Here is a 23895-nt window from a genome sequence, read left to right as displayed (position 1 = left end):
ATTATGATTGTTTTAATATGCTTTTTTATTTTTATACAGTTATTTTCTCTTTTTATAAAAGAGTAAGGGGGTGATATTTTGTGTTAAAAGGATCTAATATTTTTTTTTTTTTACTATACAAACTTAGTTCTTTCCAGCGTTTTCAGGTCTGAGTTGACGAACAGTTTTACCAGTTCTCCAGATCTCAGATTCACGGATTTCAGCAAGTTCAGCCTCGAGCTTCTCACGGTAATCAGGCTCAGAGTTACGTTGAAGAGAACGAGCAGTTTCTGTACCATCACGAACAGACTTGTAGAGATCTTCAAAGACAGGCTTAGAGGCATCATGGAAAGGCTTCCACCAATCAAGAGCACCACGCATAGCAGTAGTAGAACAGTTAGAGTACATCCAATCCATACCACGCTCACCAATCAAGGGGTAAAGAGATTGAGTGGCTTCTTCAACAGTCTCGTTGAAAGCTTCAGAGGGAGAATGACCATTGGCTCTCAAAACTTCATATTGAGCTTGGAATAAACCTTGAATGGCACCCATCAAGACACCACGCTCACCGAACAAATCAGAGTAGACTTCCTTCTCGAAAGTGGTCTCGTACATGTAACCAGATCCGATTCCGATACCCAAAGCAATGGTACGCTCCTTGGCATGACCACTAGCATCTTGGTGAACAGCAAAAGAAGAGTTAATACCACGACCTTCTTGGAAGAGACGACGGACAGTGAAACCGGAACCCTTGGGGGCAACGAGAATAACATCAACACCTAATTTTTTTTTTGTGATAGTTTCTTTTAGTATACTACACAAACACGCACACGCACACACACTTAAAAAATATTACCTTCAGGTGCTTCGATGTTGGTTTGATCCTTGTAAACAATGGAGAAACCATGAGAGAAATAAAGAGTCTTACCAGGAGTTAAGAGAGGCTTCATTTGAGGCCAGATTTCCTTTTGATAGGCATCGGACAAGAGGTTCATGACAACGGTACCCTTATCAACGGCATCAAGAACAGGGAACAAGTTCTTACCGGGAACCCAACCTTCTTCAATAGCTTGTTGATAGGTTTTACCTTCACGTTGACCGATAATAACATTGACACCGTTATCACGCAAGTTGAGGGCTTGACCACGACCTTGAGGACCGTAACCAAGGACAGCAATGGTATCGTTCTTGAAGGTATCGAGCAACTTTTCCTTGGGAACATCAGAACGTTCATAGACAGTTTCTTCGGATCCACCAAAGTTTAATGTCTTCATGCTACGTGTTTGGGTGGCAATCTATCAATTGACAAAGAGTTTATTAAAAAAAAAAAAATTCATGTCGCGTTATTTTTATTGGATTATTGTAACTTACGGTAGACTTGACAGCTGTGCGTCTCATAGTGTTAGCCAAGACAGACATAGGTCTGATGGCAACAGTAGGACGGGAAACAGTAGCGCGTGCAGCGGCACGGATAGCAGTAGAAAAAGCACGAGAAGCCATGATTTTTTTTTGAAAAAATATAAGAGTTATAAAAAGTCGGAAAAGACGAGAATATTACGGTATTCATTTATAGTAGAATCGGAGAGAAAAATCAAACGAGATAATCGTCCAATCAAAAGCCAAAAGATAAGAAATCTTTGATCAATGCATTTAGTGCCCAAGTTCTTCTCTGATTGGTGTGAGTCATTACTTGTACAGATTTGTGTTATTTGTATACATCTTTTTTTTTATTATTTATTGAAAGTGCAAGTGTCATTTGACGCCATTTTTGATTAGTGCTCCATCCTTAATAAAACAGTGAATGTTTTGTAATTTGATAGATTTATTACGCTTTTTTATCTCCCTTATTATCACTGCGAAAAAAAAAAAAAAATAGTGGTCTGTCTTCCAATTTCCAGTTTGTGCTATCCAATATACGTTATGCAAAAAAAAAGAAGAGAGCCTACACCTCATAGGTTTTCATCTCAATGTTACTGGCTTGAAATGACATGACTCAGATAAACACAATTTTTTTTTTTTGCTAGCAATTTTTTTTTTTTTTATGATTAGCAGAGTGCCACTGAGAACACTTGTTATAATCCAACTGACGCATGCCATGTCATTCTTGTTTTGAGTTTTTTTTTTTTTTCTGTTTTCTTAAAAACTATTAAGAACCTTTTTTTTTTTTTTTAGTTTGCTATGCTGTGGAACGTTCAATTTCTAAATCAAGCCGTAGTCTCAGTGACATATCTTTCTCGTTACTAGCATAATCAGTGTATCAGCCAATCAATTGGGTATGATCGTCTCTTATTCTACAGAGTCATTCTCTATCGAATAGAACAAATGAATGCGATACAATAACTTAATTGGTTCTAAGTTTCCTTTTTAACAAGACATATCGAATCAAAATGCTGTAGATTGGGATTTTTTCTATGACAACGCAGATTAGCATATTTTTATGTAACGGGGAGCCATCTATAATTACCCATTTGTCAGAAACAAACAAATTTTATCTTTGATGTCATACCATTGTTAAAGGTCTATCTAGCTTCTTTGTTATTTGTGCTGAATTTTAAAATTTTATGAAAAAAGTTGACCCTACCAAAAAAAACCCAAAAGTTTTTTCCCCAAAACAACTATTTTTTAAAAAAATAAAATAAAAAATGGCAAAGAAGGGAAGTAACGATAAGAAAGAAGCTGGTAATGCCAAGAAGGCTGCATCCAAGGCCGAGAAAGATAACAAGAAGGCTGCTGCCTCTGAAGCTGCCGAGTCTGAGAAATGGGCTCAAGGTGCAAAGGGAAAGAACAACAAGAAGGAAGATGCCGAAGCCAAGAAGGTAAGTCCCATTGGGTGATTTAAATTCCCTTCCTTCCGAGAGAGAGAGAGAGAGAAAAAAAAAACTCATTACTTTATTGATCTTTAGGCTGCTCTTGCTGAAAAGAAGGCCGAAGCCGCTAGACTCTTGGTAAATATACCGTCATTTACAGAGAAAAAAAACACGCACACATTAAACTCTTTTTTTTTAAAAAATTAGGCTGAAGAAGAGAAGCAATTCAAGTCAAAGCCTACATTAAAGGGTGTCGATGTAAGTACCGGGAGAGAAAAGAGAAGTAAAACTAGGAAACTGACTTTGTTCCTATAGAAAAAAGCTGCACAAAAGTCTGCCAAGCACGAAGCTGTTGGTCAAACCAAGCGTGTCATTCCTGAATTCTCAGCTACAGGTATCGATGATGCACTTGATCTTTTGTCTATTGATGATACAGGATCCAAAGCCAAGGATGTTGAGAAGCATCCTGAACGTCGTTTCAAGGGTGCTTTGGCTGCCTTTGAAGAACGTGAATTACCCAACTTTAAGAAGGATTATCCCGGTTTGCGTTTGAGTCAACTTAAGGATTTGATTTATAAGGCTTTCCAAAAGTCACCCGAGAATCCTTTCAACCAATCCAACATTGTTCAATACAACGCTACTCAAGAAGAAGCTGAAGCAATGAAGTGTAAGTCTATCTCTGTAATTAGATTTTTTTTTTCTCTAACTTTTTTTTTATATATATATCTGTAGCCAACAAGAAGAAGGCTATTGAAGAACGTCTTCGTACAAACTAAATACAAGTATATTGAAATAAATTCTTTATTATAATCTATAGAAGGTGAATGGGTGGGTGGGTGGGTGTAATTATTGAACACGAGAAACGACTTCTCTGAATCCCTTGATTTTAGCACATTCATGCTTTAAGTTTGTAGAGATGGGAGTATCCCACAATCCAGCAGAAATCATTAAACGAGAATAACGAAGACATACTTCTTCTCTAAAGTAATCGTAAAGCTTCTTGTTGTATTTACGCTAAATAAGAAAAAAAAAAAAAAAAAAAATTAAAATTAAAAATATTTTAAATAACCGGCCATGATTTCACTTACCTCTTTTGCTCTAGTATCTTCCAGGTAATGATGTGTTTGATGGATTAAAAAGTCATTAGGAAGAACCCAATAATCAATGCCTGCTAAATAGATTTCATAAAGACATGCAGCCTTATTAGCACCATAGCCAATGAAACGTTCATCACACCAAGGAGTTCCCTCTTTTTTATAGATGACATAGGGCTCATACGAATAATTATAATCCGTGACCTTATAATGTTGTGAGGACTGATACCATTTCTTATAGTTAGTCGATCCATGGCCTCGTGTCCAACCCAAATGAAACATGTCGATCTTTTCAGTCAAAACGATATTCATGAGAGCCTCTTTATCCTTTGGAAATACTGTCCAATCTTCGCCGTCTTCTTCAGTGATATATTCAAACGCAGGTACAACAACCGCACCTCTTCCCGTACGGAGTATATCCATTAATTCGTCATTCTTTCTTAATGATTCTCTAAAATCCGTACACAGATAAAAATCCACATCCAGCATCATCAAGAAATCAGATCGCACAAAGAATTTGGCAACGTTACGCCACATATTAAATTGTCTATCGAATTTATCCACAACTAAATGAATATCTACATAACGTCCCATATCTGGATTACTCTTGTACATGGCATGCAAATCCGTCAAAATCTCATCCTTTGTGTTGTCATCGTTAACGTGGATAGCAACCGAAATAGGTCCTTTATATTTGGTGGCTAATCGACTCAAAACAGGGAATCGGTTATGTGTTACTAAGGTGGCAATCGTCACATCTTCTTGATCAAAAATTTCAGAAGCTCGAAAGTAATAAGGAATCACTTTGGAAGGTCCCATAGCATCTGAGAACACTTTGCTTAAAACAAGGTCTTCTGGAATTGAATGATTTTGTCCGCCTACACTTTGGAAGGTTATTTAAACATTCTCTCTCTTTCCCCCCCCCCTCCCCCGCGCACGTTACCTTCTGCGTTAGTCCATGTTACTTTCTGTGGTGTCAAATACTTTTGTTGAAGTGAAGGTACACTGACAGTTTCCGATCTCGGTAAACTAGATTGTAGTCCGTTGGTGGATGAGCTTATGGAAGAAGTCTGGAACCAGCCGAAACCGAGCAAGTGAATGGTGGCATAAAATAAGGAACCTGCTAAATAAATACTGAAAAACAGTTTCAATACTTTGAATATCGTCAGTGATTCCTTCATCACAATGAGTATATATAACAAACAAAAAAATAAAAATTAAAAAAATACAAGAACTACAAAAAAGGACCTCTTGCTTTTTTTTGGGCCACATTAAACCATTCAAACTCAATAAGAAGAGACGGCTCCTTTCCATTGGTAGAGCGGTTGAACTTTAAATTGTAATTATTATTTCCAATTTACTTCTTTTCCACCCCCTTGCAGAGCATGTTTCTAGAGGGAAAAGAAGGAAGAGTGTCTGTTCTCTATTCCCAACTTGACCTCAAAAAGGAGTTATTCGACCTATTTAGAAAGCAAAACTTTAGTTGTAATACATCATGCATGCTATTAAGAAAAAAAGTCTGTGTGTTATCCCAAACATTAAATTAAGGAGAAACCTTCACCCCGTTTTAAAACTCCCTCTGACACTCTTTTATTTGATAAATTCTATTTTTAAAAGAATTATACGGTGTATCCGCCTATATTTTAGGAACATCATCCCCTTCTCCTTGGTTTTATTTCTTTTCTTTAAAAAAAAGCATGTATATCTTGAATGAAGTATATCTTGAATGCAGTACGTCTTATGTAAAAGTACCGGTTGCACAAACGTACGCATATTTATTAAAATAATTTACATCGCACTTTACAAATTTACGCAAAATAAATGAAGGATCAGCGTTGCAAAAAAAAAAAAAAAAAAAAATGGCAGAAGCAGATAGAATATGCTTGTATATACATGGGGATAATTGAATAAAAAAAAAGAATAAGATGACTTAACATAACTCTAACGGGGACGTAATTAAAATGAAATATGAGTTTAGTAAATTCACCAGGTTGGTGGGCTCTCCTATTATGGGTGGCACTATCGACACATGTCGTAACATAAATGTATGTTTAGTAGACAGTGCTGAAATATCTGGCTGGAGATAAAAGTGATCAAACGCTTATTAGTAAAGGGCTTGGCCAATTGATGTCGGGCGGTTGATTTCACACTTCCTAGATTGAGTAATATGTACCCATATATTAATCATAACCGATTTTGATGATGTCTTGATTAGAAGGAATGGAATTTAGATCATTTTTATCACAATTTTCATGTATGCGGCTGATACGATTTAAGTTGAGTTGAAGGGTATAAGCACAAGTACACCGTCAAAGAATTAGAGTAACGAAGACCCTTTCAAGTTACAATTCACAAACAAAAATGACACCTGGCTGACAGGTAAAATAAATCATCGAAGATACGTAAATAATTAAGCTGTTTAAAGAAAAGAGTAGTAGAACATGTCGTTATACACAACGACTTTGACAGCATCGACAACATCTACATCAAATATAAAACATTCGTTGCTTAAACCATCTTCATATACATTTGTATGTTTATAAGAATAATTACTAAAGGCCTTTTTTCGTTTATGGCTAAAGAAGCAGGTTTATGGGAATACAAGTGAAAGAAGTGTTCCAGTAGCTCAAACATAAACCATCAGTAGTTCATGTAGACAAAGATTGAATCCGACTGTCACAAGCTGATACGAACTCCAATATCATGGACAAACACGAATTCCAACACCAAGGGCACCGTCCGAACACACCAAATATTTACCAGATGCTGAAGGGAGGGAGGGGGGGGGTGAAAAAAAAAGCAGAAGAAGAACAAAAAAGCTACAAGTGATGCTGGGACGAAATACAAGGCTAAGTGCAGAAGAAAGGTAGTTAGTCTTACCATAAATCCTATAAGACCCCGGCCTTTCATTCTAAACCTGTAACAATTAACCAGAAAGGTAGCAGGTACAATATTAGGGAGGTCCCAAAGCAGTAGGAGTGGACTGCCCATCAGGTTTTTACGCCATCGACATTAGCTCCCCAACAATAATGTTAACGAGAAATTAAACAGCACGGTGACCAATGAATGGAGTGCCACAATCTGTCATAACATATACTATGCTCCCATTTTGACCATTCAATCTGCAAAGCACGTATGAGTATCAGGTTTGCATGAAAAATTGCTGCGCTTCAATTTGATTGGCTCAGACAGTGTCTACGTCAGCCGGAGCTCTAAACGGTTATTTATAGCAAACCCTGGCTTTTTTTTTTCTTTTTCTTTAGCGATCCTGGGGCTCTCTTCTGTAATGAAATGTCGTTGATGGGAATACGTTGCACCCGTAGGAGGTTGTAATTTATTTTGATGTATAGTACGGCAATCGTTCTCCAACCTCACATACACGACTTGTGGGATATAGGACTAGTAGGTGCTACGGCATAACGTACAAGTTGTCAATAAGGCCCACGAACATCCGACAAGCTTTAAGTCAGTGACCAGACCCATCTTAAGGGAGAAAGTAGTTATGTTGGCCCTGGCTATTCTTCTCCTGGGGTAGGGTTCCTTTGGCGGCCTCTTTCATTACTTACAGTTAGCATTGGGTGGATACTGTACATTAGACTTGTCTTTTGTACCAAAAGGTTTTGCACGCACCTTTTTCTCACATTTTTTTGGGGCCAGATATGCTTCCACCTTCTCGTGGTTGGTCCTGTTAATCAATATGGTATTCATAATAGCTATATTGAGAACTAAGAGAAGCATTTTTCTTTTTGTTTTCTTGTTTTAATTTAAATAAATGCTTCTAATGTACTTAAACTTTTGTCCTTGTCTTTGTCTTTCTAATGTGTTGAGTTTTCTGTAATGAAAAAAAAAAAATGCCATGGCGAATTCTTCTAGCACTTTGTTTTATAAGGAGCTTTGGTAGTGTGCAAGCAAAAACACAAAGCTAATAAAAGTCTAGTAGTAGTCTCTGAAAAGAGAATACAGTTGCTCATTAGTTAAATCAGGACAATGTGAAAAACAGAATGCGAATGAAGTATTTGAAAGAATGTTAAAATAATGTGCTTTAAAGTATCACTCCACGTCTTTTATAAAGTTAAATATTATGGTAATTGGCGTTTGGTAGTGTGTGTTAGAATAAAGTGGAGCGGGAGCATATAGGTAGTCTTTACAGAACGATACTTTATAAATGCCGGCTTTTTTTTAGTAAACGTCAAACAAGGTCTGTTAATATCTTGATTCTAAAAGAACAATTTCCAAGTTTTTATCTCTTTAGAACAATCTCCTTTTTTAAATTTAAAGAGAATGTTGTTATTGCTATTGTGGTTTATACAAGTTTTATATCGATATCCAATGAGTCATTCATAGCGCTAAAGCCTGCATCAATGTTACAACGGGAAACATCAGAGTTCTAAGTGGAAATGAGACTATGTATTTGCTTTCATGCATAATCGTATGTAAAGGTATTCATATTTTCCATAGCTCTCTCCAAAATATATTAGACACTAAATCCCATCTATTCATTTAGCTTCGTGATTATTCTACATGTTCTCTAAATTATCCGCACACCATTTAATTATTAGTAGAAATTCGGTATTTAGGTTAATAGCGCACTGAAACCATAAAAATCGGCCCAGATGACAGAACAAGAAACACTCTTTATTTGTCCTCCATCACCATTTTGTGATTAATCTCAATAAAATCCCCCGCCCTCACTCTTCTAAACAGTACACAGATCAAAAACAACAAGGCATAACCATGACATTTTTAATTGATCTTGTGCTTGGTAGCAGTAAAACTTAATGTTTTAACTGGTAACCAAAATGTTGAACAAAAGAATAGTTATTCTAAATAACAAATGGTATTATCTTGTGTGATAGATACGAGTGTATTTGACAAGAAGATAGAGTTGACATCTGTTCCAAACATTTTTTTTTGTACCGACCTCATTTCGATTTTCTTACCAATCATTTTTTTGCAGGAGAATGCTGATAATCCTTATTTACCAAGTATGGGATGTGGGGCTTTTCTTTTTTTTTTTTTTTCTTTTTTTTTCGCAATCATCTGAGTAACCTTTAGAGAGGTAACGTAAGGCAAAAGTTACATGTGTGTATTCCAATATAATCCGATCTACGAGAAGGTAATACATTTAGCCAACTTTTTTTTTTGATGTCAATGAAAAAAAAAAAAGTGGGGAAGGTTACCATGTATTTTTTTTTACACTGTGTATTCTCTTTCTTTTTATAATTAAAATTACAAATAAACGTGTAAGATAAATTTTACACTATAAAAACAAGTTTTTTTCTTCATTTGATTCTCTACTGTTGTTACTGTACCATACCCACGCCTCCCACCCCCACATGTTTTCGGGATTTGTAAGTCTTTTATCACAGGATCTGTTTTTTTCAAAGAGATAAAACACGACCCAAATAATAATTTATGAAACACTACTGTTCTTCTCAATTTATAACAATGAAACATTGTTTTTTTTTAAAAATAAACAATGACATATGGATGCAGAACAAGAACGAAGGTTTTTTTTTTTGTATCTGTGCAAATGACGTAAAACCTAAAAATATAAGCTTTGTCATGCTTTCCATTATTATCACAAGCCAAAAGAAAGGGGGTGGTTTATGTCTTGTAGTCCGGACGTTTCCGATAGCAACCTGTTGTCCCTATTCATTTCTCACACACACACAATTTATATATTGGGGAATCTAATATGAGCTATGTATAAATTGGTCAAATTTACATTATGAAAAAAAGAAAAGTTTGGGTCATTGGGAATGCTTTTTTTCGGGAATAAATAAAAAAAAAAAACGCCCTAAGGAGGAGGGGAAGGACCGATAGTTCAAGTAGTTTTGCTATTGGTTCATTGCTTTATTTTTTTATATAAAATATATATCGGAGAGAGAGAGAGAGAGAGAGGAAGAGATGGAACAAAAATACACGCATAAAAGGGGGAGGAAAGGGGGGGGGGTAAAATGGGTAACTTGTTGATTTACAACTTAGATTGAGGGCTGATGGTAATAATATCATCATAGAGTAAATCAGGAAGGAAATCATCGTAACGTTCACCAGTGACGTTAGTAGCAAAGGCCTTCTTGGCAGCTTCATACTTGGAAGCAGCATACTTTGCACCGAGACTCTTGCTAATCTTGTCAGTCTCTTCATCCAAGATTTGAGAGACGTAGGCAGCGTTAACAACCTTACCCTTATCAGTACGAACATTGTGACGAACCCATTGGTAGAGTTGAGATCTGGAGATTTCATAGGTAGCCAAATCCTCCATCAAGTTGAAGATGGGGACACAACCAACACCTCTTAACCAAGCTTCCATATAAGCCAAACCAATTTGGATGTTCTCACGAATGGACTCTTCAGTGATGGTTCCCTTGAAATTAATATCGATCAAATCAGTAGCAGTGACCTTGACATCATCACGGCGGATGTGCATTTGATTGGCTTGGGGCATATGTTCATTAAAGATATCAAGTGCAATCTTCACAAGATCGGGATGGGCAACCCAGGTACCGTCATGACCAGCAGTGACTTCACGGAGCTTATCGTTACGGACCTTGGCCATAGCAACATCGTTGGCTTGAGGATCGTTCTTGATGGGGATTTGAGCAGCCATACCACCCATGGCATGAACACCACGCTTATGACAGGTTTGGATCAACAAACGAACATAGGCATCCATGAAGAGAACAGACATGGTGACGGATGAACGTTGAGGCAAGACAAATTGAGGATGGTTACGAAGCTTCTTGATGAAGGAGAAAATGTAATCCCATCTTCCACAGTTCAAACCGGCAGAGTGATCACGAAGTTCATAAATAATTTCGTCCATCTCATAAGCAGCCAAAAGGGTTTCAATCAAGACGGTACCACGGATAGTACCACGGGGAATGTTGATCATGTCTTGAGCAACATTGAAGATATCGTTCCAAAGTCTGCAAATAAAATGAAATGTTACCTTGTTAGTCATCTTCTTTATCAAGCCTCATTCTTTTTTCTTACCTGGCTTCTAAGTGAGACTCCATCTTGGGCAAGTAGAAGTAAGGTCCCTTACCACGCTTGATAAGTTCCTTGGCATTGTGGAAGAAGTAAAGAGAGAAATCAAAAATAGAAGCAGAACAAGGCTCACCGTCAATGAGAACATGCTTCTCAACCATGTGCCAACCTCTAGGTCTATAAAAGTCGTTGTATTAGCAACCAATAAAAAAAAAAGGTTTACATCTCTATCTCTCTCTCTCTCTCTCTCTCTTTCTCTCTTCATATATCTTTTTTTTTTCCTCATTCCCATATCATTTTTTCACGTGAAAATTATGCATAAAAAAAAAAGATTTCTTACCTAACAAGAAGAGTAGCAAGCTTGCCGTCCTTACGAAGTTCATACTTCTTTCCGTTAGGGTTAACAAATGAAATGGTTTCACGAATAGCATCACGCATGTTGAGTTGACCACTGATCACATTATCCCAAGTAGGAGCAGTAGAATCTATATATACATCAAAAAAGGAGGGGAGGAAATATTAGTTACAAGGTGCCTCTTGGGTGTTTTATATGTGATATTTCTTACCTTCGAAATCAGCCATGAAGGTATAGGCACCAGAGTTCAATGCGTTGATGACCATTTTACGATCGACAGGACCGGTGATTTCGACACGACGGTCTTGAAGACCAGGAGCAGGAGGGGCGGCACGCCAGTTAGGATCATTACGAATGAAAGCGGTCTCGGGCAAGAAATCGGGTAAGACACCACGATCCAACTCTTGTTGACGCAAGTTACGCTTTTGTAATAAAGTCTTACGGGTAGGGTTGAAGATACGGTGAAGAGTTGCAACGAATTGTAAAGCTTGAGGAGAAAGAATCTCGGCTTCTCCGGCAGTGACAGGTGCTAATACAGCAACACCGGGAACGGTGGATTTGAAAAGTTTCTTTGCAGCTTGAGATACGACAGACATGTTGTGAATTAAGAGAAAAAAGAAGAAGAAAACAAAAAAAAAAAAGGGAATGTTTCAAGGTAATTTATACCCTCTATTTATACTACCAGTAGAATCTTATATGCAACAAAAAAAAAAAAAACTCCATCTTTTGCGGTGACTGCTACTCCACTGAGTCAACCATGTTTTTTTTGGTATCACATGCTACTTTCTCCATATTCACATGGCTTCTTACCGACAAGACACGATAATATCCTATAAACGCTTTCTTTTTTTCACAGGCTTTCGTTTATTCTCTATTTTTTATTATAAGCCTTACGAATTAGAACAATTTTCAAAAATAAAATAAAAAATTAAAGTTCCATCTATCTTGTTTGTGTACCCTCATCTTATTTTGTTTATCTCTCTCTCTCTCTCTCTTAATGACGTACAAAGAGTATATCTTCAAGTTCATCTCTGGTATAAAAAAAGAAGGGATGAGAGGGGTATAAACCGAAATCATTCGATCTCCGGTTCATGGCGACCTTTTTTTTTTTTTTACATTAAAAAAGCTTGGGAAAAAACCGGCTAAAGAAATTGGAGTGTTTTTTTTATGCATTTATCATTTGTAATATTAATTTGCCAACAAAAAAAAGTTAATTATAAAAGTCTGCATTTACTTCTATAAAAATCAAAAAAAGGGGAATTCATCCTTAAAGAGTTGGCATGTACTTAGCATACATCATGTCTTTTACGGTTACATTTGAAAAAAAAAATCATTTTATTTATTTTACCCACGACTCTCTTAATGTAAGAATTCTTGATCCAACCAAGGGAAAATGGGCCATGAAAAAAAGCGGGGTAATTCGATAACAATGTTTGTGACACGAGCCCCAGACATTTGACAAAACATGAACAGTGGCTCTATTCGTTTATTTCTTTTAGCTTTTCCAGAGTTTATTTTTCCGCGTCAAGCTCCATTTATACAATGACCAGTCAAAGCTTATGTTTGCCAAATACTCCCATTTTCACATCAGCATTTTTGTGTTGCTTATCGGTTGCCATCTTCGGAGTAGCCTCTCAAGGTCCAAGTCTTATGAGCCAAAAGTTATACAAAGGATATTCTGCTGTCCTTTGTTTCTTTTTCGTAAAGTGTATGTAAATTTTGGGACAACGCAACCAGACCTGCCAAAATAAAACGAAAGCGTGGCAACCACAATATGGGATATTAAATAACCACGAAAAAGCCAAATAGGTTACACGATATTTCAAATCTAAAAAAAACAATGATCACGTGAGTGCCAAAGAAAATTACGAACGCATCCCAAAGTTAATGCCTATTAGCGTAATATCTCCTTATGAACCACTGCTTGAATCAGCATCGTTATCATGTAAATGAGGTTTATATGTATCTAAAGGTCTGGATTAATTCAAAGTATGAGATATTTTTTTTTGTAGCAGTTTCCTTTGAATAAAAGGTGTAAAGATAAAGAAGTTTTATTGTCATGACATAAGCTCGCACACTTGTTTAATCATTTTGGTTTTACATAAAATCCGTTTTTTTTTTTAATGCTTATTACCTACTTGTTCACATGATGCTAACATAAACACTCACACCTGTGCAGATATTCCCGAAAGTTTTAAACTTAATCGTAAATGTTGTTACGATTTAACCAAGGAGTAATATGTCATTTATAATGACAGAAGAAGCAATAAGGACATTACTGCTAACTAATAAGAAAAAAAATTACGTATAAAAAAATAATTACAACAGCCTTAGGCGAGATTTTATAAATTTTGAGAGTAATAATTGTCAATCATTTAGTTTTTGACCAGTATTTCCAAGCAACTGGTACTTTTGTGAGAACTCCGAAAGCAACTGCAGGAAATATACGACCAAAAGAATGATAATAGTTTTCTGAGTTGTACTCAAATCATTAGCTGGAAAAAGAAGAGAGTAAATACCAAAGTTCTCCGTAATAAACCTATTATGCACCTGCTTATAAAGCCAACTACTTTGTAAATGTATATAATCACTTTTTGATTTAATGTTGTAACCAACGATTTTTAGTGTCATAAACATTTTTGAATTATTGATAATAATAGCCATTAGTTTTAATAGATGTGATCAAGACCAATTTGCACGGCTTTCGGTTCTGTAATAAGTAACAATGAAGAAAGTAAAAATCTACAGGGACATGTTTTATTACATAGACATCCATACAAGAATACGGTGATGAGTAAGCAAATAAGTATATGTATTTATCATTTACTGGCTTATAAACATGTGGCTATGAACATGCTTGTCAAATTTATATTTTAGTCTTATTTGTAAAGTTAGTACAAGACAGGTGGCAACAGGATGTAAAATAGTTTTTTTTTTATCATTCATCAGACACATGTGTGAAAACTTTACTAAAATATGTCAAACATTATAATGCTAAATGACGAACTTGAAGCAAACTCTAGATAATGCACATACTAAAAATTGATCAACAATAAGACAGTGCCACTATTTGATAATATCTGGAAAAGGAGAATTTTTTTGTTGTAGTTTCTACGTAATCATGCATATTTTGCATTTTTGATTATAGATCTTTAGACTTGATTGTTATCATTCACAGTGCAATTGTCCACACATGACACACTCACGCATGCGCAGACATTATAGCCCACGCAATAAAAAAAAGCTTATCTGGTTTTTACTCCGCGGATAAGCCATAAATTTCCGTTCAGGACTGTGTTTCCTCGTTGAAGGCTTAGCTGTCTATTCAACATAAATTGACAGCTGAAAAAAAAAAGTTTTTCTTTCTTACACAAGGTTTGTTGTATCTAAAATTTTTTTTATTGTTTAAAACTCTCAATAAAAAGAAAAGGATTATATACCACATATTTTTTTTTTTTTTACACATGGTTGGTGATTTTTTATACAATGTTTGATTTTTTACGCAAGTTCATTCGCAAAAAACACGTCAATGCTCTACATAGCATTTGGGGTGTGCCGCTTATGTAGCGCTTGCAATATTAAGGCCTTTCGGGGCTATGACCATCGTTTGAGGACTAGTATCCTTTCCATGATACTAGACTATAGGTTGACTGTCAATATTTTATTATTTTAAAAAAACAAATGAAAATGAAAAAAAAAAGTACCCTAAAAAAGTACGTATGAGGATGTGAAACACCTTCACGGAATAAATCATGTGTGTGTGGCTCGTTTTTTTTTTTTACGAAGCATCCACACCCACTGTTTGTCGTGACACTGTTTAATCAGTTTGTTTGTGTATATACGGTTGAATAATAATAGAAATAGATTATTTCTTTTTTTAATCAATTGTCCGTGCGCTAATAGACAGAGGGCGGAATGTTTATCTGACAACAATCACGTCAAACAAACACTTGCAAAAAGCTTATCATCTCTCATCTTTACTGACATTGTATCTTGGAAGGAAAGGGGGGGGGGGCGGACGTTACACCAGTGTTCTTTTAAAAAGATATAGATCAAGATGGGAAAAGATGAATCCTAATAATCAAACTGAGCCAGTAAAGGAATAATAAGAAAAAGATGAGCAAAAAAGTTCTTCATCATGTATTCATCTCTATCATGTTTTGGCTTAGACATTGTAAAGCAGAACAAGATTTGTTTACTTTCTGGCTTGGGTTGGGGGAATTTTTTTTAATTTGAGGCAAGAATTTCGTGATCATAGCATCCAATTATTGGTCAGAACGGACTTTACTTGTGTGTGTGGCGTCATCAATATTTTTATTAAAACCAATTAAAAAAATGAAAAACCCTAGAGTTTTTTTTTATTCTTTTTTTTTTTTATATTCTTTATAAAAAATGGCTGATATCACTACCCGCCAAGTTGGTGCTCTCAACACCCTTGAATACCGTCTCTACTTTGGTAAGTGCTTGTAAAGAGAGTGTGTGTGTGTGTGGTGATTTTTATTATTTATTGGTGCTGACTGTTTCTATTGCAGAGAAGAACGGTGTCCCCGTCTCTCCTTTCCATGATATCCCTCTTTTCGCTAACGCCGAAAAGACCATTCTTAACATGGTTGTTGAGATTCCCCGTTGGTCCAACGCCAAGCTCGAGGTAAAAAAAAATAAATAAATAAAGGATGATATATACTATCTTTATCACACGCGTATATATTTACCTTTCTCCCTCTTCTAATATGTAGATCTCCAAGGAAATTGCCATGAACCCCATTGTCCAAGATACCAAGAAGGGTAAGCTTAGATTCGTTCGTAACTGTTTCCCCCACAAGGGTTATATCTGGAACTATGGTGCCTTCCCTCAAGTAAGTTTTTTTTTAAGGTTTTTTTTTTTTCTGAAAGTGACATTCCACCATAAATATTTACCTTTTTTTTATTTATTTATCAGACTTGGGAAGATCCCACTGTCATCCACCCTGAGACCAAGGCTGTTGGTGATAACGATCCCATCGATGTTATTGAAATCGGTGAACAAGTTGCTTATCCTGGTCAAATCAAGCAAGTCAAGGTCCTTGGTATCATGGCTCTCTTGGATGAAGGTGAAACTGATTGGAAGGTTCTTGCCATCGATATCAACGATCCTTTGGCCTCCAAGTTGAACGGTAAGTTAAAAAAAGGGGGAGCATTCAAAAAGGGAGAGTTTAAAGGGGGTTGTGTAGATGAAAGAGTGCTAATTTTATACATGATGAAATAGATATTGAGGATGTTGAGAAGCATCTTCCTGGTCTCGTTCGTGCTACCAATGAATGGTTCCGTATCTACAAAATCCCTGATGGAAAGCCCGAGAACGTTTTCGCTTTCAGCGGTGAAGCCAAGAACAAGAAGTATGCTACTGATATTGTTCAAGAGACTCATGAAGCCTGGAAGGCTCTTATCTCTGGTGCCTCTGACAAGAAGGATATTGAGACGTAAGCTTAATTTTTTTCTTTCTTTTGTACATCTATCTAACACTGTAAATCATATAGTGTCAACACTGCTGTCGAAGATTCCCCTTACAAGTCTGACTCTGTTGATGTCCCTGCCGTAAGCTAACAGACAAAAAAGATGCACATTCATGTTTTGCTAATTCTTTTATATAAAATTTTTTTAGGCCTCTCCCAAGCCCGATGCTCCCATTGATGCCTCTGTTGACAAGTGGTTCTTCATCTCTGGTCACAACTTGTAAATTCAATACATAACCAAAAAAATAAAAAAATTCAATATCATATACACAATAATGCAGCACAAACATTCTTTAAAACGCGTCACTTTTTATTATTTACACAAGGAGAGAGAGAGAGAGAGAGAGCTTTTTTGTCCCCTTGAAAAAAAGGAACCGCCCCCCCCCCCCCCTCTTTCATGTGTTTATGTGTGAGAGTGAGTGAGAGAGTGAGAGTGAGAGTGTGTGTACAATAAAATTGCATTAATTAAAATATTCTATTCTTCTTTTAAAAAAAAAAGGGTTTTCTTTCACTTTATTTTCTTTTTCTCCGGTCCCTTTTTTTTTTATTATTATTATTATCACCCGCACGATGGGAATATGCACGTCAGCAGAGAACCGAGAAGAGCGAAAAAAGAGTCTGGCAATTGATCGTGAATTAGAGCAAGACCAAAAGAAGCTTCGGCGAGAATGCAAGATACTCTTACTGGGTAAAGTATTGGCTTATCTACAAATGAACCCTTTTTTTCTTTTTCTTTCACATGCTAAATAGATTAAAACGCACAGGAAGCGGAGAATCCGGAAAATCAACCATTGTCAAGCAAATGAAAATCATTCATCAAAACGGTTATTCGCCCGAAGAACTCATCACATGGAAATTCACAATCTTTAAAAATATACTCGAATCAATCCAATCTATTATCTCTGCCGTACATAAATTTGACTATCAATTTGAAACGATCAAAGATCAGGTTCGTCTCCTAAAAATAGTACTTTTATGCTCCCTAGTCTCTTTTTTTTTGCATGAATAATTAAAATCTTTTTGTACTTTATTAGACACTGATAGATCATCTTCTAGCCTATCATATTACAGACCCTTCACTACCTTTTGATACAGACATGGCTCTTTTTATTATTCAAATATGGAATGATCCTATCGTACTCACACTCCTCGATAAACATTCAAATGCATTTTATTTCATGGATTCGGCACCCTAGTAAAGTTTTTTTTTTTCCCTATTTCTTATCTCTTTTTTTCACTTCGAAACATTAAAAAAAAAACCTCAATTTTAGCTTTTTAAACGACATGAAACGAATCACCTTGGATACCACCTATATCCCCACCGTCGCAGATGTCCTGTATGCTCGATCCAAAACAACAGGCATCACAGAAACAAAATTTCAAGCTGGTCCTCAACTCATTATCCAGTACGTTTTTATATTTATTTATACGTTGATATGGTGTTTTTTTTTAACAAGAATAGATTAGCATGTTTGATGTCGGTGGTCAACGTTCCGAACGTAAAAAATGGATTCATTGCTTTGAAGCCGTCACCAGTATCATTTTCTGCGTTGCACTCAGTGAATACGATCAAGTGCTTTTAGAAGAACATAAACAAAATCGCATGATAGAATCCCTCATCGTCTTTGAATCTGTCATCAACAGTCGATGGTTTTTACGCACCTCCATCGTCTTGTTCCTGAATAAAATTGATTTGTTCAGGGCAAAATTACCGCGCGTTCCTCTCAATCGATTCTTTCCCGATTATTCAGGCGCTGACAATCCTGGAAAAGCTGCCAAGTACATCTTGTGGCGCTTCACTCAAACCAATAGAGCAAATCTCAATATATACCCACAGTAAGTTTTTCTGTCTGTACTTCTTCTCAATTTTCAACTTTTTTTTTCTTTCTTCCGTCTAGTGTGACACAGGCCACAGATACACATCAAGTAAGTTCCTTTGTTTATATGTGTGTGTATCTACGAATTAACAAAATTCATTTATAGATCCGTCATGTGTTTGCAGTAATTAAAGAAACCATATTGCAGAATGCGTTAAAGGACTCTGGCATTTTATAAGAATCTATTAATATCATCCCACACAAAGAATGTACAACTAAATACTCCTCCACTTCCCTTCTCATGTTTATTATATACTTATATACTTCATATCCTAAATAGATGAGGGGAAAATCACTCCCCTTCACAACCCATATTATATAATACCTTGATGTGTCAAACATCAAAAAAAAAAAAATATAAATTAGTTTGTTTCAACTACTATTGTTTATTGACGAAGAACGCATTCTATAGTCATGGCTTCTTCATTATTCAATTGATTTTGACAGATCTCGTTAAAATTATTAATGTTGTGAGCATGACAATTTCTAAAGAAGTCAGTTAAATAAGCCTTCATATCTGTTTGATAGATAGGATCGTTCTTCAAATCCGGGTTATCCTCTTCATCATCATTTTCATCCAATTGACCCAACATATCCGATAACAAGTTAATATTATTACGACTCGAGAACAAATCGCTGTCTTCCACATCCTCCCAATCACCACCTTCCTCTTCATCTCCACTTTCAGCATCCTCCACCAAGGGGTTTCCTTCCGTCAAGAAGGCGTTGGATAAATCACTCACCAACAATTTGATGATCTTACTGTTCAAGGAAATCGCCGTATATTGATCCGGGTTACGTTTCGCTCTGGATCGCGTCACAATGCCTGCATTGGGATTCACAATAATTTCTCCCTTCACCGTGATATTCGCCAAACGTGGGTCATTGGACAAGTAAATCTTGGATAACGCAATCGCGCTCACCTTCATCGTATAGTATCCTGAGAAACTATCATAGTTCTCACACCAGGTCGTCATCAAGATCTCTAATCCGCTCTTACCACCGATTTGCGTATTACACAAGAACTGTAATACCGTCTCCTGTTGAGAGATCACCAAATGAGCAAATACCATCACCAAAGATTGAATAAAGGGCTGGTAATCCGTATTCATCAATCGACGCAACACAGCCGTTAATAAATCAGGTAACACGGGTGAAATACCATGTCCCACTTTTTGAATCAAGGTCACAATCAAATCACCCACAAAGAGCGCATCCGAATCCGATCCCGTAGGCTCCAGAAGTTTGGCAATGAAATGAATCACATAGTCTAATCCACTCTTGCCTGAAGGGTCACGCCATCGCATCACATGTTCACAATCCTTCACAATAAACTGTTTAATGCACTCTTGTGCACTTTGAAGTAAATCAATATCGGGAACACTCCATGCTAATTGCATTAATCCTGGGAACATTTGGTCCGTGAATTCATTGGGCAATGGAGAAGGTCCGTATAAGATCATGGCGCCAAGTAAATCCACAGCCGACTATATCACAACACACAAAAAAAAAAAATTGATCAGCACTCCTTTTTTTTCGCTTAACTCTTATATCCCTCATAAAAAAAAAAACTTACGGCGTGAACAATGGGATCGGTATTGGTGGTGGAAAAGACTTGATTGATAAAAGGAAGGGCGGTAGCACACAAGGAAGGATAGTAGTAGGTGTTTTTAGCAAGTTCCTCAAAGATATCCAAGATATAACTGGTAATGATGGAATCCGAAGCATACTTTTGCCAGACTTGTAAGATAGCACTTGTCAAGATATGCTCGTACTTTGCAGTCACCTCTTGATTGATCTTAATGGCAGAAGCCAATGTTTCAAGTAACAACATTAAAGATTCCTCCGTCGCCATGGGCATCAATTGACATGTACCTTCCATGATATTCACTTGATAAGGAGTGACATATTCGGGACTCAAGTACTTGCAGTAATTGTCCAAAGCACGAAGAGCAGAGATCTTGACGGGGATACCACTGGTGGGAGCCTGTAAAGCATGAACAGCCACAGCCACATACTGGCTAGACATTTCAGCAGGTAAAATCTTGGCAAACTCACTGGCAAAGACAAAGGCACGGCCCTGCAAGAAAGGGAATTCCGCTGCCTTCATGTCTTCGAGAACCACATGATCAAATAAACTCTTGAGATCGAATTGAACTTGTTTCTTTTCATCGTTCAAGGCTTCCATCAATTCGTCGGAAAGTCGACCCACGGACAATAAGCAGGATTCTTGGATTTTCCACCAGTCACCGTTACCAGCGTTACGTGCCTCGTTGGATTCGGCAATGTGACTTTGGATGGCGGCCGTCAGTGCATTGAAAAAGGGGACGGGGAAAGCATCTTGTAAGGTCAAGAGCACATCGATCGAGGCGACACGTGCGTTAAACGTAAATGTACCATCCTCTTCATCCGCCACAAACTGGTTGGCATCGGAAGACCACATTTCCTCTTGTTCTTGTGTGATTTGCATATAGATAATATAGACATACAATAACTGTTCAAAGAAACCGGTGGCTGCTCCCTCTGGGTTCACAAACAAATGCTTCACGGTCTTTTTGGTACATGCAGTAGATACGAAATCAAAGAGGACATACAATAAATGTTGGAAACCAATTTCGTTTCCCTCTGAATCTTGAAAGGTCTCACCGGATTCACCTGCATCGCTGACGAATTCTTGTACATAACGTTCTCGTAAGTTATAAAGGTCCATCCAGATCGGTTCAAAGATTTGAGGTAAAGAGGTTGTGATGTATTTAGGGAATTCGGCACTGATGGTACAGATACATTTGACGACCTTCATCTTTAATCCATATTCCTCCGTCGCCTTTTCAGCGTCACCTTGTACATGATGGTTCAAAATCACAATAAAGGCTTCTAACCATTGAGGAATGATGGGAGCAATGAACTGGTCTGCCAAAGTAGGATCTTCTTCACGTAACGTAGATAACATCTCCACACAGCTAGTAAAGATATTCACAGCTCTTCCTCTCGTACTAAATGAATAAACACTGTCTGAAGTTAAAATACGAAACATCTCGGGAATCAAAACAGGTCCAACTTGAGGTAATTGTTGAATACTGATATCCTTCTTGACCATTTCCAAAAGCACATGCATCGCACCGTGTACACTGTCCTTGTTGTTGGCTTTCAAATAGCTCAACAAGATATCAAATAGGTTGGGCCAATCCTCGGGGAAATCATCATGTGCAATCTTGGATACAACGTAGGCACTCACCACTCGGATTTTACTTTCGGGATCAGCAAGGCCTGTAACAATGATTTCACGCACAGCAGCTTTACTCTACCACATTCATAACCATTTTAGTTTTTTTTTTTTGAGAAGAAGCAATAAAACAAAAAAGGTCTAGCTTTGCTTTTTTTTTTTTTTTTTACCTCGGGTGGTGCTTCAGGACCGATGAATTTATCATCGTTTTTGCTGGACCAGTGGTTTGTTACATATAACTTGAGTGTCACTGCAGCCAAGTAAAGATAAAAAAAAAAGGGTTAAGGGCAATAAGTGTGTGTGTGTGTGTGTGTGTATGGTTAGTCGTATTGCAATATATATATATATAAAAGGATATTTGACGTTGAGCAATGGTGAATTGCTGAGAAACAGTAATTCTTGCAAGACTCACGGGGTACTCTATACAATGAAAAAAAAAATCATTTAAAAAAAAAAGAACATTCTAGTTGTGTCGAGAGGTTGTTCTTTTTACCAGGTTGAACAGCAAGTTCTTTCAGTCTATTTTCAGCAGCAGTACGAATCGTACCATCACTATCGGCAACTCGTAAGAGTGTTTCGAATACAGCGTTATCCATGTTTCTTTTTTTAAAAAAATAGATGAATGTATTTAAAAGAAAGGAAAAAAAAAAAAAAATGTCGTTACTCAAAATAATTTAAACAGCTTCAAGAAAAACTAGTATTTACTAGCACACATACACACACAACGCACACTAAATACACGTACACAAATATACACGCGTAACCAAACAAGAATTCACACATCATCTAGAGACACTCACGTACACAGGAAACATGTATGTCTTCTTCCCCCCTTTTTTTTTCTTTTTTGTTTATAATGAAAACACGCATCGCGTTTATTCACGCGTTCAACTTATTAATGCATTTTCCAAGTGTGTGGGGATTGTAAAAAAAAAAAAAAAAAAAGAGTGAGAGAGAAAAAAAAAATTAGGAGTGGCTTAGCGTCGGAATTTGTTTTTTGCGAGATTGCAACCTGGAACGGTTGCTCATCATACTGTCAAACCCTCCTTCTAAACGCGGTCTAATTAATCACTATGGTAATGTTAAAAAAAAAGACCATCAATCCACACCATCCAAATACATCCATCAACAAAGGAGAGAGAAGGAGAGAGGGAAAGCATCGATTTTTTATATTCAACGATTATGGATGGACAAATTATCCTCCTCCCAAGCACGATAAACCAGATACACACAAACACACAAACACTTAATTCTACATGGTTAATGGGCGCAACATGATTTCGTCCTATTTTTTTTTGTCACCTTTCAACAAACACACCCGAGGAAAAGCATAGATATACATACACATACACGCATACATACACTTTCCCTTTCTCCTTTAATGGAGCATTGAATTAGAAATGGATGGCATTGATGGCACCAAAAGAAAAAAAAACATGTTTATTAACTCTTTTTTTTTTTTTTTGATAAACCAATAGTCCAAAGGTACCAGTTCCTTCGGTAAGCGTCACACCAAGACCCATACTCTCTGCAGACGTTGCGGTAACCGTGCTTTCCACAAGCAAAAGAAGACTTGTGCTCAATGTGGCTACCCTGCTGCCAAGATCAGATCTTTCAACTGGTCCGAAAAGGGTCAACGTAGAAAGACCACCGGTACCGGTCGTATGTCTCACTTGAAGGATGTCCAACGTCGTTTCAAGAACGGTTTCCGTGAGGGTAAGACATTGATAAGAAAAAAAAAAAAAAGGGATGAGGAAAAGAAAAGATGATTAACTGTTTATGCGATATAATAGGTACTCAAGCCAAGAAGGTTGTCTCTGCCTCTGCTTAAATTTTGTCCCTTTAAACGTGTCCTGATCGAAAACATTTAAAAAAAAAAACTTGACCCGTTCCTTTTCCTTTGAATAAAAATTTAAGGCATGGAAAAAGAGTAAAGTTCTCTTTTTTTTTTACTTCCTTCGAAACCAGAAACCAATTTTTTATTTTATTTTTTGCTGTATCTATGCGTAATGCTATATTTTAAACTCTTGCTTTTGATGCACGGCAATTCGATTGATTTATTTATATTTACACAC

General features: G+C 36.8%; 9 protein-coding genes across 9 annotated transcripts; 5 read left to right on the top strand and 4 right to left on the bottom strand.

Annotated features, from left to right (window-relative positions):
- Positions 1–1507, bottom strand: EV154DRAFT_544299 (6-phosphogluconate dehydrogenase). The gene is made up of 3 exons (XM_051604591.1): positions 1351–1507; positions 836–1274; positions 1–758 (listed from the first exon to the last, which is right to left on the bottom strand). The coding sequence occupies exons 1-3, from the start codon at positions 1477–1479 to the stop codon at positions 124–126; spliced, it is 1203 nt and encodes a 400-aa protein (XP_051456354.1). The 5' UTR covers positions 1480–1507; the 3' UTR covers positions 1–123.
- A 1003-nt stretch (positions 1508–2510) lies between these two features.
- EV154DRAFT_445349 (uncharacterized protein) lies at positions 2511–3599 on the top strand. Its single transcript, XM_051597083.1, has 5 exons — positions 2511–2795; positions 2883–2924; positions 2994–3044; positions 3102–3453; positions 3519–3599. The coding sequence occupies exons 1-5, from the start codon at positions 2622–2624 to the stop codon at positions 3560–3562; spliced, it is 663 nt and encodes a 220-aa protein (XP_051456353.1). The 5' UTR covers positions 2511–2621; the 3' UTR covers positions 3563–3599.
- Positions 3600–3632: 33 nt separating this feature from the next.
- Positions 3633–4699, bottom strand: EV154DRAFT_538626 (glycosyl-transferase for dystroglycan-domain-containing protein; the record flags this gene model as incomplete). The annotated part of the gene is made up of 2 exons (XM_051604293.1): positions 3633–3800; positions 3875–4699. The coding sequence occupies 2 exons, from the start codon at positions 4697–4699 to the stop codon at positions 3633–3635; spliced, it is 993 nt and encodes a 330-aa protein (XP_051456352.1).
- Positions 4700–9588: 4889 nt separating this feature from the next.
- Positions 9589–12008, bottom strand: EV154DRAFT_512889 (malate synthase A). Its single transcript, XM_051601970.1, has 4 exons — positions 11440–12008; positions 11214–11358; positions 10880–11050; positions 9589–10812 (listed from the first exon to the last, which is right to left on the bottom strand). The coding sequence occupies exons 1-4, from the start codon at positions 11822–11824 to the stop codon at positions 9858–9860; spliced, it is 1656 nt and encodes a 551-aa protein (XP_051456351.1). The 5' UTR covers positions 11825–12008; the 3' UTR covers positions 9589–9857.
- A 406-nt stretch (positions 12009–12414) lies between these two features.
- Positions 12415–13336, top strand: EV154DRAFT_512885 (uncharacterized protein). Its single transcript, XM_051601969.1, has 2 exons — positions 12415–12643; positions 12702–13336. The coding sequence occupies exons 1-2, from the start codon at positions 12509–12511 to the stop codon at positions 12942–12944; spliced, it is 378 nt and encodes a 125-aa protein (XP_051456350.1). The 5' UTR covers positions 12415–12508; the 3' UTR covers positions 12945–13336.
- Positions 13337–15525: 2189 nt separating this feature from the next.
- Positions 15526–16996, top strand: EV154DRAFT_512882 (inorganic pyrophosphatase). Its single transcript, XM_051601968.1, has 7 exons — positions 15526–15684; positions 15761–15876; positions 15965–16084; positions 16168–16381; positions 16474–16687; positions 16745–16802; positions 16870–16996. Exons 1-7 carry the CDS (start codon positions 15621–15623, stop codon positions 16942–16944), a joined length of 861 nt encoding a protein of 286 aa, XP_051456349.1. The 5' UTR covers positions 15526–15620; the 3' UTR covers positions 16945–16996.
- Positions 16997–17290: 294 nt separating this feature from the next.
- Positions 17291–18775, top strand: EV154DRAFT_552645 (small G-protein GPA3; the record flags this gene model as incomplete). The annotated part of the gene is made up of 7 exons (XM_051605071.1): positions 17291–17408; positions 17485–17669; positions 17755–17915; positions 17992–18126; positions 18188–18556; positions 18619–18646; positions 18704–18775. The coding sequence occupies 7 exons, from the start codon at positions 17291–17293 to the stop codon at positions 18773–18775; spliced, it is 1068 nt and encodes a 355-aa protein (XP_051456348.1).
- A 172-nt stretch (positions 18776–18947) lies between these two features.
- On the bottom strand, positions 18948–22476 carry EV154DRAFT_544293 (armadillo-type protein). Its single transcript, XM_051604590.1, has 4 exons — positions 22314–22476; positions 21991–22240; positions 20174–21845; positions 18948–20084 (listed from the first exon to the last, which is right to left on the bottom strand). The coding sequence occupies exons 2-4, from the start codon at positions 22023–22025 to the stop codon at positions 18984–18986; spliced, it is 2808 nt and encodes a 935-aa protein (XP_051456347.1). The 5' UTR covers positions 22026–22240; positions 22314–22476; the 3' UTR covers positions 18948–18983.
- Positions 22477–22870: 394 nt separating this feature from the next.
- Positions 22871–23791, top strand: EV154DRAFT_512875 (60S ribosomal protein L37). The gene is made up of 3 exons (XM_051601967.1): positions 22871–22896; positions 23299–23536; positions 23614–23791. The coding sequence occupies exons 1-3, from the start codon at positions 22894–22896 to the stop codon at positions 23649–23651; spliced, it is 279 nt and encodes a 92-aa protein (XP_051456346.1). The 5' UTR covers positions 22871–22893; the 3' UTR covers positions 23652–23791.
- The last annotated feature ends 104 nt before the right edge of the window (positions 23792–23895 follow it).

This window comes from Mucor mucedo, assembly GCF_025094135.1.
Source record: "Mucor mucedo strain NRRL 3635 chromosome Unknown EV154scaffold_62, whole genome shotgun sequence".
Lineage (NCBI taxonomy): Eukaryota > Fungi > Mucoromycota > Mucoromycetes > Mucorales > Mucoraceae > Mucor > Mucor mucedo.
Note: the sequence above shows the minus strand (reverse complement) of the source record. Positions and strands in the feature narration are given on the sequence as shown.

What these genes read in the sequence shown, in the direction of transcription:
- EV154DRAFT_512885 (XM_051601969.1), top strand. Translation starts at nt 12,509, where the DNA reads ATGTACTTAGCATACATCATGTCTTTTACGGTTACATTTGAAAAAAAA. An exon ending in GGGCCATGAAAAAAAGCGGG is followed by an intron (nt 12,644 to 12,701) that starts GTAATTCGATAA and finishes AAACATGAACAG; the next exon opens with TGGCTCTATTCGTTTATTTC.
- EV154DRAFT_544299 (XM_051604591.1), bottom strand. Translation starts at nt 1,479, where the DNA reads ATGGCTTCTCGTGCTTTTTCTACTGCTATCCGTGCCGCTGCACGCGCT. An exon ending in GCACAGCTGTCAAGTCTACC is followed by an intron (nt 1,275 to 1,350) that starts GTAAGTTACAAT and finishes GTCAATTGATAG; the next exon opens with ATTGCCACCCAAACACGTAG. An exon ending in CAACATCGAAGCACCTGAAG is followed by an intron (nt 759 to 835) that starts GTAATATTTTTT and finishes AAAAAAAATTAG; the next exon opens with GTGTTGATGTTATTCTCGTT.
- EV154DRAFT_544293 (XM_051604590.1), bottom strand. Translation starts at nt 22,025, where the DNA reads ATGATAAATTCATCGGTCCTGAAGCACCACCCGAG. An exon ending in GTCCTGAAGCACCACCCGAG is followed by an intron (nt 21,846 to 21,990) that starts GTAAAAAAAAAA and finishes TGATCCCGAAAG; the next exon opens with TAAAATCCGAGTGGTGAGTG. An exon ending in CCGATCCCATTGTTCACGCC is followed by an intron (nt 20,085 to 20,173) that starts GTAAGTTTTTTT and finishes GTTGTGATATAG; the next exon opens with TCGGCTGTGGATTTACTTGG.
- EV154DRAFT_445349 (XM_051597083.1), top strand. Translation starts at nt 2,622, where the DNA reads ATGGCAAAGAAGGGAAGTAACGATAAGAAAGAAGCTGGTAATGCCAAG. An exon ending in CTACATTAAAGGGTGTCGAT is followed by an intron (nt 3,045 to 3,101) that starts GTAAGTACCGGG and finishes TTGTTCCTATAG; the next exon opens with AAAAAAGCTGCACAAAAGTC. An exon ending in AGAAGCTGAAGCAATGAAGT is followed by an intron (nt 3,454 to 3,518) that starts GTAAGTCTATCT and finishes ATATATCTGTAG; the next exon opens with CCAACAAGAAGAAGGCTATT.
- EV154DRAFT_512882 (XM_051601968.1), top strand. Translation starts at nt 15,621, where the DNA reads ATGGCTGATATCACTACCCGCCAAGTTGGTGCTCTCAACACCCTTGAA. An exon ending in TTTGGCCTCCAAGTTGAACG is followed by an intron (nt 16,382 to 16,473) that starts GTAAGTTAAAAA and finishes ATGATGAAATAG; the next exon opens with ATATTGAGGATGTTGAGAAG. An exon ending in ACTCTGTTGATGTCCCTGCC is followed by an intron (nt 16,803 to 16,869) that starts GTAAGCTAACAG and finishes AAATTTTTTTAG; the next exon opens with GCCTCTCCCAAGCCCGATGC.
- EV154DRAFT_512889 (XM_051601970.1), bottom strand. Translation starts at nt 11,824, where the DNA reads ATGTCTGTCGTATCTCAAGCTGCAAAGAAACTTTTCAAATCCACCGTT. An exon ending in CTTGCTACTCTTCTTGTTAG is followed by an intron (nt 11,051 to 11,213) that starts GTAAGAAATCTT and finishes CGACTTTTATAG; the next exon opens with ACCTAGAGGTTGGCACATGG. An exon ending in GAGTCTCACTTAGAAGCCAG is followed by an intron (nt 10,813 to 10,879) that starts GTAAGAAAAAAG and finishes TTTTATTTGCAG; the next exon opens with ACTTTGGAACGATATCTTCA.
- EV154DRAFT_512875 (XM_051601967.1), top strand. An exon ending in CAAGAACGGTTTCCGTGAGG is followed by an intron (nt 23,537 to 23,613) that starts GTAAGACATTGA and finishes GCGATATAATAG; the next exon opens with GTACTCAAGCCAAGAAGGTT.